Source organism: Amyelois transitella, chromosome 17 (assembly GCF_032362555.1).
Source record: "Amyelois transitella isolate CPQ chromosome 17, ilAmyTran1.1, whole genome shotgun sequence".
Lineage (NCBI taxonomy): Eukaryota > Metazoa > Arthropoda > Insecta > Lepidoptera > Pyralidae > Amyelois > Amyelois transitella.
In genome coordinates, this window is record NC_083520.1 from 1,413,050 (window position 1) to 1,425,584 (window position 12,535).

The 12,535-nt window shown below is 35.6% G+C and overlaps 1 protein-coding gene across 1 annotated transcript in view; it reads right to left on the reverse strand.

The window, feature by feature from the left end:
• The window catches only part of LOC106134477 (S-adenosylmethionine decarboxylase proenzyme), a 29,141-nt gene that overhangs the window by 7,133 nt on the left and 9,473 nt on the right, over positions 1–12,535 (reverse strand). Inside the window, exon 3 of the mRNA XM_013334543.2 lies at positions 814–1,015. Within this exon, the coding sequence (XP_013189997.1) occupies positions 814–1,015 (202 nt within the window). The remainder of the gene's footprint in view (positions 1–813; positions 1,016–12,535) is intronic.

Consider the following 12,535-nt stretch of genomic DNA (forward strand, 5'->3'; position numbering starts at 1 on the left):
TGTTAAAGGTTTAAGCATAGTTTTTTTTCTGTTCCAACGCTGATCTTGCACTTCTTGACTCAAAGTATTTTCTACATCCATTCTACTTTTCATATATTGTAAATCTTGGAACAAAATACCATAAAAATCCAAGTTAAAAGCTTCACTTTAGAGCAATACCAATGTCCAAGAGCGATACCAACGCATGACAAACGATGTTAGTAAGACAAAAAATAAAAGAAAAACAACGTGAAAACAAGTCTCAACTTGTTTATGTACAATTCTTTCCACGAGCGATAAAATTTTGTGCGTGTTGAGTCATGTTTATATCTATGTTACAAGGTGCGAAACACTTTTTTTTTTTTTCAAAGTGTTGCACCAACTTTTTTTTTACCAAATTTTTATGAGTAATAGAGCACGTAAAGGAGCATAACATATATTATTTTCGTGATTGTAAGTCTCAGAGAACATGAAAAAAAAATTATGATTTACTTATTTTTTAATTTTTTTTATATATAAATATACTCTAAAAATTTGAAAATAATATATGATATACTCTGCAATGTAATCTAAAAACTCGCGTTGGTCTCATCTCTCTAGCGTAATTAATTTTTGAGATATATGACTTTGAATAAAAGTCATGCGTGCGATTATTTTTTCCCATATCTCAAGGTCAAAGCGAAAGCTGGCCGCGAAAAGTACATAAATTGTGTTTGTACATCAAGGCGATATTAGAACATAAGTTTCGATAAAGGTTCTCATTTGGAGGCCAGATCGTCATACTTATCCGGCTATACCCTTTCGTATCTCTTCCACTGAATAAACAAAACATACCTCTTTCAAGAAATTGTCGTGCGGTTGCAACTGCGCCTCGGGTCTGGCGAACTCGCGTCGCGAGTAGAACACGTTGTGGACGCACGCGTGGCCGGCCACGTCGCGCGCCAGAGACAGCACGGCGCGCACGCATCTTAGCGGCGTCGTCGTGCCGCAAGTCTTCAGGATCCATCGGCGGCGGGACACGAACATGCTGCTCTCGCTGGAATAGAAAGAGACGATGTTAATTTAATTGCGAAGGTTGCGAAGAAAAAAGCTTAATGAAAGGTTTATAAATTTGGAATACACCGATAGTATGACACTCTTGGTGTGTCTTTTCCGAATAAATAAATAAACCTTTCCCTATCTCTAAATTTCAATTACAATATTAATCCTCTAGATAAACTTAGCCTGAGAGTATTTAATATTGACTGTGTCAAACACATAAGGGACAGAAATATAAAATGCTATGATGTGGTTTCGAACAGATGAAGGCTGGAATGATGGTCGTGTGATAACAAAAGTACTTGTACAACAAAACCGCCCAATGTTAATTCTATCAATACAAACATACCATCACGTCTGTTTGCCATTGGGTTGACAGAGACTACGGATTTCCACTTGCTACGATCCTTACAGACCGCGCCGCTTCCTCCACACTCATTACTCTTCCATGCATATTAGACGATTACTTGTACCCCTAACATCTCCCTTTTTCAAGTTATTAAAATTTAGTCCTTGAAAGTTCTCATGATAATTCTATCAAAATCATTGTGTGTACCAACACGAACTTTTTTTGTTCTTCTCATATAGGTACGAAGAAATCTAAAGGCATCTGAAATTGACGTACGTTTTCAACGTCAGTACTATTTTTAATTTAGTAGATCTAGTCTAATTTTGTTCACGGATGTGTAGGTACGCATCTTAATATTAATCTTCAACCTGAATACTAACATCATTGACATAATTTTCTTAATACTTATTTAAACATATCTTAAATAGCATGGCGACCCGAATTACTATAATGAAATCAACAAATAATTTGTCTACGTTGATTATTTATTTTGGTTCATTAAATAATAATTATTTAATGTTTATTTAAATAGTATGCCGTCAGCCCTGTGCACTCATTAGGTTAAACATAATTAATAGCGTTTAAAGTTAATAGTAAATTGAGTATTTATTTGTGATAGAGTATTAGATGTGAAGAATGTAATGTTTGTTAAGTATAACATTTTTAAAGCATGGAGTGAAGATAATGAAATGTATACCAGAAAATGAATAAAATCTATGTTTACAATATACCAACGCATATTACTAACTAGATCACGTTCTAAAATAACAAGAGGCCTCTTGAGACATTGACCACTTTATAGAACGATAAACTACAATGTGATTTCCCGCGAATTTATTAATTTAGTTTTTTTTTCAACTTTACAATGTACTACTACTTTGTACAGAGTACTACATACGAGTACATTTGCTTAATTCATTATTTTTTAAATTTCCGTCGGAACCTCTTTTGATAAAGTGGGATAAAACCTACGCCATACAGACCTAAGTTCCACATTTAGATGATCAGAGGGATCTTTTTATAACCCACAAAAAGGATACACGGGCTCTTTACGAGTACGATTTCTGCACGACTAGAAATATAATCAAGAGGTTTGGGTCCCATACAAATATCATTCAGCCTTTTATCCTTTACTATGAAAAGCGACGTTCAAGGGTAAAGGGTTGAAATCACGAAATATGTAAAATAGTATATAGTCAGGACTCTATAAAAAATAGATAAAAAATGTTTCACACCAAAATCAATGATTCGCACGATTTTATATCACCCTTTTGACACTGGAATCTGACTGAAATATGATAATTTGAATATTTCACAATATTTTTACTAAAATAGTCAAAAATCTAAACTTCTGGACAACTGCACTTTTGCAGGCATCCACCGTTTTAGCTATAAGCCGCTCCATGCTTTTCTGTTACGAAGTAAAAAAAAAAACAGAATAATTAATGTATGGAGGCCATACCACTGAACTCCACCGACAAGACCTAGCACTTAGTTGTAAGAAGAATTATTATTAATTTACATGCATACATACACACAAATAATCACGTCTATATCCCTTGCAGGGTAGGCAGAGCCAATAGTCTCGAAAAGACTGATAGGCCACGCACATGGCCTAATGATAGAATTGAGATTCAAACAGTTCTAAACCATGGCCTAAAAGAAGAATACCAAATTTATAAGCCTTTCCCTTAGTCGCCTTTAACAACATCCATAAGAAAGAGATAGAGTTATCCTCTTCTTTTTTTCTATTGGAACCACACGGCAGATTATTAATTTCTGCATTGTGAAACAGATTATCTGCGCCCTGGGCCCCGTTCCTGCTCTTACGCATGCCAACAATGGACCGATAAAGTCTATAATTAGCGTTGCTCCTATTCTATCAGTGTCACATGACCACAGGTCAAACATTGTTTACATATAGATTACAACGTCTGGCGTACAATGACAAAATCCTATTCAGAATAACGATACCGTTATCAATGTAGATATATAACTTTAAAAGTTAATTAAATCGTGTGATATGATTGATGACTTCAAAGAAAAAAGAGTATTAAGTATTGTTAACCGCGATTATTATTAAGGATGTCATCATTGGAAGCTTCTGGATGAACGCAATTGATAAAAATACCAGCCGTTAGCGGCGTGCAGAGATTTTTACAGGGTTGGTAAATCTTGCCGTGGGGTTCACGGAACCAATACAAAAAAGAATAGGACCACTCCATCTCGTTCCCATGGATGTCGTTAAAGTCGACTAAGGGATAGGCTTACAAACTTGTGATTCTTTTTTAGGCGATGGGCTAGCAACCTGTCACTATTAAAATCTCAATTCTATCATTTAGCCAAATAGCCGAACGTGGCCATTCAGTCTTTTCAAGACTTTTGGCTCTGTCTACCCCGCAAGGGATATAGACGTGACCATATGTATGTTGGTAAATTCATCATAATCATCATCATTTGAGCCGTAGGTGCAGCTGCAAATGAATGCAAATTAGCGCATTTCCACGTTCAGACGAGACGTCACCGCCACACGTGGCGTGTCCTACACGAGCCAACATATTATTATGATTCATTCATTTGTTTAAAATAAACCCAAAAGAGATTATAATTTTCATTTTTCAACTAATCTCACTATTAGAAACAAATATTTGATTTTTATTTTTTAACTACCTTTTAACCGCAGCTTCACCCGCGCGAATTTAGCGCTACCTACAAAAGAATACAGGTTTGGTCGCAAATTCCACGGGAACTAATTAATTACTGAAATGAAAAGTACCCTATGTCCTTCTCCAAACTCTCAATTATATATACACCCAAATTTCAAGTAGAATGGTTCCGTAGATAACGTGCGAAGGGAAAACAAACTAACTAGCTTTCGCATTTTGAATTTAAGTTTTTGAGATATTCATAATTTTGAGTGATATAATGAAAAAAAAAACGGGGAAAATTATTCATCCTTGAGGGCTTCAATGATGCCCAAAATAACTATTCCACGCGGGCGAAGTCGCGGGCACAGTTAGTTTACTATAAGTTAACTCAGCGACACCTGCTAATCTTTGCTCCGGGTGTAGTTTTATTCACAATTCAAAGGTTACCACGAAGAGATCGCTTTTAGTGATAATGTCACCTTTTGCTGCAATGCAAAAACATATGATTTTGCTGTAATTAATTGTGGTAAGAGATGTTGTATTGTACATATATTATACATATCATATCATTACCACGCCGCTGAAGGGTAGAGCAGAACCTACATTTCTTTACTTCCCACGATCCCTACTTACTTTTGCCTCATCTGCATTAATCAATACATACATTAGTTTCTTATCAAACGCAAGTAAACAAAGTACCGACCACGGGCACATTAGATTATTATAGTTTACATAACTATTACGTTGTGCAATAAAACGCACTTTATCGTATCGTGTCATTTAAAGGCATTTGCACAGTGCCACCGACCGACGACTTACGATGCGACTGGCGGTCGGCGGCAAACTGCACTGCGACGTTTTATTGCACTCTTTCAATCATGTCCGTCCACTGGCACTATTATGCCACATCCAGATTACGCTCTGTAAACTTTAGATCCGTGGTTGCCCGATGCGCAACTAGCAGTCGATTTTTGTGACTCCTACCCTACATAGTTCCTTATTTAAATTTTTGTTTTAATACGCTCAGTGTCTTGCTATTTAAAAGGGTATGTTAAGATGGTTTGGTCATGTGGAGAGGATGAATGAAAGCAGGTTGACTAAGCAGATATAAAAGTAGAGTGTGGATGGAAAGGTCGGAGTGGGAAGACCTAGACGAACGTATCTTGATCAAATTAAGGATGTTCTGATAAAGGGTCAGGTCAAGAGTACCCGAAACTGCCGAGCTTGCATAATGGAGTTATGAATGTGGATGAAGCGAAGGAAGTGTGCAGAGATCGTGGCAAGTGGAAAGAGGCGTGATTTTATGTGTGTATGTCTTGCTATTTGTACTTACTATATTGTAAGTTTCTCAGTAAGTGAATTGTTAATACTTTATGAGGAAATAAAGTTCTTTAAACTATGTCCCGAGTCGGTCAGACCGGGGTCGTACAGTCGGCGGCACTGTGTACGGGCCCTAATGCACATTGCACTCTGCGCGACACGCTCTCATGTTGCACGCGCGTGTAAATACGATGAGTTTGTACAAATTGACGGCCTCTGTGGCGCAGCAGTAGTGCGCTTGTCTGTGTCACCGGAGGTCCCGGGTTCGAATCCCGGCCAGGGCATGATGAGAAACGAACTTTCTCTGATTGGCCTGGGTCTTGGTTGTTGATCTATATAAGTATTTATTATAAAATATAGTATCGTTGAGTTAGTATCTCGTAACACAAGTTTCGAACTTAGGTCTAGGTTAACTCAATTAAAAAAAAAAAAAATTTACATTATATCATACAGACATGCCAAGATACTATATCCCATCCAACTAAGATTAGGCTATGTATAGGCTTACAAACTTGGGATTTCATTTTTAGGCGATGGGCTAGCAACCTGTCACTATTTGAATCTCAATTCTATCATTAAGCCAAATGGCTGAACGTGGCCATTCAGTCTTTTCAAGACTGTCCGCTCTGTCTACTCCGCAAGGGATATAGACGTGACTATATGTTTTATGGTTACCTCTTCGCAAATAATTTTGCACTTAATTTCGTCAAAATCGATTCAGGGATGTTTGTTACAAACAAAAAGCAAATCTTCATAATACTCGTATAAATATGGACAACAGAAACGAGTATCGAACTCATTATAATTCTGTTAGTGGTGTTACAGAAATAGAATGGCGATCCGAGCTATATTTACCTGACAAGTTGGCAAATACTTTGTTACGTACGTATTCCGGGTTTAAAGAGGTTCTTATTCAAACAACGATTTCATTCTTTGACTTCACTTCAACTTGAGGGCTGGGTGCATTAAAAAACAGAGGGAACCATACCACACGGCCTATTATCTAACCAAATGAAATATGCATTTGACGCCCGGTGAAAATGCTGCAGTGTAGTTTGTTCCGCCGCTTCTTCTACACATGCGCTTTGGAAGCGGTAGTAGATATAATAAGATTTAAGTGATGTGACATATGTGTGTAATTTGAAATTAAATCTATTCTATTCTACTTATTATGACCACGGCCATTTTGCAAAAAGCGAAGGAACAAAGAAGTCAATTGTACCTTTTCATAAGATACACCGTATGATTATCTATGAGAGGACACAACAGTTAAAATTTAATATATGAGGTTACTACATATATATGTATAATTAAAACAGTTAGAACTATAATATATAATTACATAAGGCTTAGGTATTGAGTCTTTTTGGGCTTTCACAAAAGATTACATATTTGCACATATAATTTTCATTCATTTCAAATATGCAGATTATGCAAAAAAAAACCAGTAGGTATGATAATTTTAATGATACATGATCGTTGCATAATAATATGTGTTAATTAAATATGGTTTGTACTGAATTTTCATTATTACGTAACATAATATAGACGAGGCCTTCAAATTATTCAAAGTTGAAAAAAAAAGATTCAATTCATACGATTATAAGTACTTATTGGAAAATAAATATAGTCCCTATCTAAATTGGCAGAGAAGCTATTTGAGGAAATTAACAAATTTTTAACTAACTTACTTACTAGAACTCTATTCAAAGTTCGGGTTGCGTCGTCAGCTGGAGCGTAGCCCGAGATGCGCCTATGACTAAACTTCATTACGCAGAATTAGTAATTGTAAAACCATTTCAAATTCCCTATTGTTATTGTAACTTTTTTTATCGCCAGCCAGTACTTATCGCAAGCTTTTGTACCTAAGGCAATAAAAAAAAATCTTATTTGAAAATTCCATTCGACAATTTTTTCCGGCTACCAATTAAGATTATTTTCGTATTATGAAAAAAAAAGATGACATTCCTCATTCAAAATTTCATATCGTTGTAGGTAAAAAAGATGTAACAAATTCCCGCCACCCTTTATTTTCACGACGTGGCATGCCGGCTAGGCACTGCGTCACAGCCTGTTGATAGCTACAAGAGCGCGCAGGCCCCGATCGATAGCCGGCACCGCCGCCGAGGTATATGACATAGTACTTGTAACTTGTACCACAGGATATATAACACTAGACGTACTTGTTTACAGTTCAAAACACAACCTATCTTCTTCTGAATATACTATGTGTAAAAGGGGACTCACAGATTGACTGATATACAACATACTGTCGTTTGATAATTCTAAATTATTTATTATGCATAGACTCTTGAAAGAATATTGTCTACAGAACAAAGAAAACTGAATCTGTTTAAAAGAAACAAAGACAATTATATGATTTTTAGTTTAGTGCAGTTGATATATTTTATAAATGGTAATGGTAGACCCGCAGAACAAACACAACATTACAAAACCATAAAGTAGTACCAATAAAGAAAGCCATGAAAATGCTCATAAAAGTGACATTAATGACGCTTACATGAATCTTCTATTGAGGGGCAAGGAATTGGCACGCATCCATATAAAACGGTGCTTCAACACATCTATAATACATTAAAGTTTACACGAGTTTGTAAACGGTATGAACTAGATGTTGAACGGATTTAAGAAGGTCTATATTCGAGAAATATCAAAACGTTATTCACTTTTGATATTTGGCAACATGGCAAGGCTTCGATTATTCGATATGAAAATTCGTTTATTCAAAGCTCCGAATAAGATAATTACGGTCTCTAAGTGATGATTTGTAAAAATATCTGACAAAACTTATAGAACACCAATCTGTTATGGGGTTTATTTATAATACGGTATGTTGAATGAACTTTGTACGAGAAAGTATTAGGACATTACAACAAGCTCCTTGCTCTTAAGTAAATTTTTATTCATGATCTTTCTATATAAGATTTTACATTTTTCAATTGGAGTCTTAATTTAAAAATACACAAATGACAGAAGTATATGAAATGTAGTTTTCAAGGAAAACGGAGAAAATGAATTAGTTGGAAAGAGTAAAGAAAAAAAAGAAAAAGACTAATCGTTGAATAATCGAAAGAAAATTGCGGTGTGACAATAATCGGTCATTTGATCCGACATGACATCAAAACTATTCCGAAATAGATGAGCCTTGTTTACAAACATTATCTAATCAAACGTCCGATACCACAATTTCCATGTAATCTATTATGTAACCGTTAACCATAGACTGTAACACGACACTGGATGACTCACATAACATAATGGCAAGTATTAACCTTGAGAAATCACACATCGCAGACGACCACAATATCGCCAAGGCCAACAGGATTCCAATTTTTACTTCTCACTTTTTATATGTTGATGTCACGGTGGCATCTTAAGCTACAGATTTCATTATACAATTTATAGAACAAGTAGTATCACCATTTCGCACGAATCAGCGTCAAGCAGATTATAAGTTAACTAGCTGTGCCCGCGTCTTCGTCCGCGTGGAATAGTTGTTTTGGGCATCATTCAAGCCCTCAAGGATGAATAATTATTCATCCCCCATTTTATTCACATTTGCCATTATTTCTTCGCTCCAAATTAAATTTAATTGTAATAAAATAAAATTTGCAGCTTCACATATCCCAATGTAAGTCTGTAAATTCCTTTATATTGTAAGTTTTTGACCTACTTCCCGTTGTTCAATTGAACTGCGTGTAGGATGAATGCCAATGGAATTGTATAAGTCATATACCTAATGAAAGATGGTAAATAAATAAAATGCTTTGTCCTCCGAGTTGTTTATGGTAAAAAAAAAGTTCTGTTTTGTTTCAATATTTGTCAATTTAAGAGTGTTAGTTTGAATAGCTGCATTTGATTGGTCCATGTGATCAATCAGTGGCCAATAAAGATGCGTTTAAACTTTTCATTGACATTGATGAACAAATTGATCTGGCTTTGTTTGTGGTAATTATGCTGACTACATTGATTTGCTTTTTTTATCTTTATCAAGGATTTAAAAATCAGTTTTAAAAAAAGATATCAATTCACAGATTTGTATTTTTTCCCCTCATGAGTTTGGACGTTTCTTTCTTTGAATAGTCACGAGGTTACTCAATTTTAATCAAGTCAAGGTCAGATGAGTCTGTCGTTTTTGATAAATTATTAAAACCATTGACATCTAGTAAGGCAATTGCAAATTAGGAAGAACTCCTTATCTTATAGTTGGATCTATTTCAGTCAATCCCTGTTCCTGCTTCCTCCACAATGAAATTAAAAATAGCAAAATATTCAGCACGTTAATAACGTTACCTTAAACGTGAGCCTTGAAAATCAGCTTACAACCGCTTTAAACTGGTTCAATCAAGCCAATCTTTTTAAATCAAGAGCATAACAAGAATAAAAACTTACATTGACATAGACATGATGTCGGGCGAGAAGTGTCTTCGTCAGTGAAAACAAAAAAACAATTTCACAATCAAAAACAATATTTCTATATCAAATAGACGCCATTACAACAAATGAAGTACTCATCAAAATTTTAGATTGCCCTGCAGATCCTGTCTACATATTTTTAAAGTCTATGTTGCCAGACCAAATTGACCACTGAACTATGGCGTGATGTCATCTCAAACGATTAGTTTATTTATATTTATTCGCGTTGAATTGGGACCAATCATGTATAACACAAATGTATAAAAATATCCTACTTTATAATTTTGATAAAACCATTAAGCAAAAGGACACTCCTTTGCCGTTTAAAGTGATATTCACCGAAGAGAATTCACAAACAGTGAGTACCTGTAATAGACCATTTGTTTCATATACGTGTCGCTATTTACTTTTATTGGTCTTGCCAAAAAAAAAAAAAACAGTTGGCCCCAAATATCAGTAACAATAACAAGTAAGTAAGAAAGTAAAAAACTTTTTGGTGCACCAAAAAAAAAACGGAACAACGCAAGGAGTTCTATTAGCCACACTTCTTCCTCCTAACTTTAGTCCCGGTTGTATCCTCATCTCTCTGAAGAGTAGCCCTGGGTATGCCTTTCATCATGCAATCTGGATTGGGTGAGTCAGGTTTTTACGCGAAGCGGCTCCCATCTCACCTCCGCAACCTTTGCAGGTAAACCAAACCCGTATTGGATCGATCATGGTTACACATCCAGTTGCCTGAATATGCAGGTTTCTAGAAACCACACATATGCACCAAATTTCCTATAGCAGTTTAGTACTGCACCATCTTAGTGCAGTGCGCATGCGCCAGGCCTACCTTGACCTTACCCGCGCCAGACCCCCTCCACCATAGGCTGAAGACTTGCGAGGCGTATAAGGAGACAACTTGGTAAATTAAGACGATGTACAGGGAAAAGTTATTTTTAATTTCATTGTACAAACTAAAAGGTGTAATAGCACAATCCTAGAGGCATTATGTATCATTCAAATAGATGGTATGAGTTTTATTTTTAATGAGATATAAATTACACAAAATCAAAACTAGACTAGTTTAAACGAAGGACTGACTTTAGCTCTCGCAATGCGTACGAAATCGCCTAGAACTAAGGAATTATAAACCGGAAGGAAGAAGAGGAGGCTTTTGCTCGGCAGTTGGACAGTGGGCCATGGATGGCTAAATAAAACAATAACAATTCACCAATATACAATATATCCTTTTGAATGAGTCCATCGAGTTCAGAAAGGTAAATAACGCGAACATAATATTGATATTAAGTTACGTAATGTCGCCATTAATTCCGTCTTAATTGAGTGGTGGGGATCAGAGATGGCGGGAAATGACGACGTGGCAAATCTTAAGAGCATTTCAAGATTTTATGGTAAAAGGAATTCCGACAGAGCAATTTCTTTATTTAGTTTTTTTTTAGAAATATGAGACTGCCAGTAGTCTTCATATATACCTTATTACGTTCATTATTTGACAAAAAATTGATATTTGTGTTCATAAAATTCTATTTTTCTTTGCAGATAATCTATATCCCTTGCAGAGTAGACAGAGCCAACAGTCTCGAAAAGACAGAAAGGCCACGTTAAGGTGTATGTATCTGATGGATTATGGAATTAAGACTCAAATAATTTTTGATTGAAAAACGTTACTTTTAAAGATATGACTATGTAGTGCTCTTGTCATTTTTATTTCATCATCATCATTATGAGATAATCATCTAATACAAAAGCTTATCTATGAAACAGAAGATCACTTTTAAATATGACATGATAAGAAACTAACACCAACTCTCCAGGAAGGTGAGGATGTAACAGGGAGTGAAGCCAGGAGGAAAAAGTTAAGAAACTAACATTGCTCAAAACATTCATATCGTCTTCTCTTGTTTTTTTCATCTTAATCTATTTCTATCGCCATAAATTTTATTTTCGCTTAGCATCATATACAAACAAACTGTGGTCGCATAAAAATAATATATAATATAAAACAGAGTCTGCCCGCCCACTCAGCGAAACTAGGCAACAACAAATATCCCGAAATAGCCCGCCGCCTACCTAACGAAGCGCCGTTTTTATATCATCCAGATAAACAAATCGATGCCCCGGGACTGGGGTTATGTCTCATGCGTACAGGATCTTCTTTATTCAAATTGCGACAATCTGTACTCTTCTTATTCTTTCTTAACTAAACTACCATCAAAGGTGTTCCAGTGTTGAAACATTTAGATATTAATTCTTCAACAATGTTTTATTACTTTTGTTCCGTGCCTATAAATAATTAGCTACGATTTTATAAATTAATGGCTTCTAAAATATAGTCAGTATTTCAACTGTGTTTGTTTATAGCTACACAGTGTTGAAGACTGCCTTTTCCGCATCGAGACAAAATGAATGTGTCTTCATTTTTAATTTCTTCAAAGCCTGTGTCAAAGTGTCATCGGAGTATCGAAAACATTAAATGAGAAATTAGTGAAATTAACGACGCCGATGGAAATTTTTTGCATAGTATACTTATAATTTTTAATTAACTAAAACCAGAGGATACCACTGTGCTTATAGAATAAAGAGTTACTAAGGGAATAGAACAGCGAGATATTATTAGTGATAACATGCCTTTATACCTTATTCAGAAGGGTTCACATCAAAAGCCGAACTCGGGACTGTACACGAAACGAAGCCATCATTGCAACGGAAAGAAAAGGGAATGTACTACAACAAGATGAGAGAGGCGATTTGCCATTGA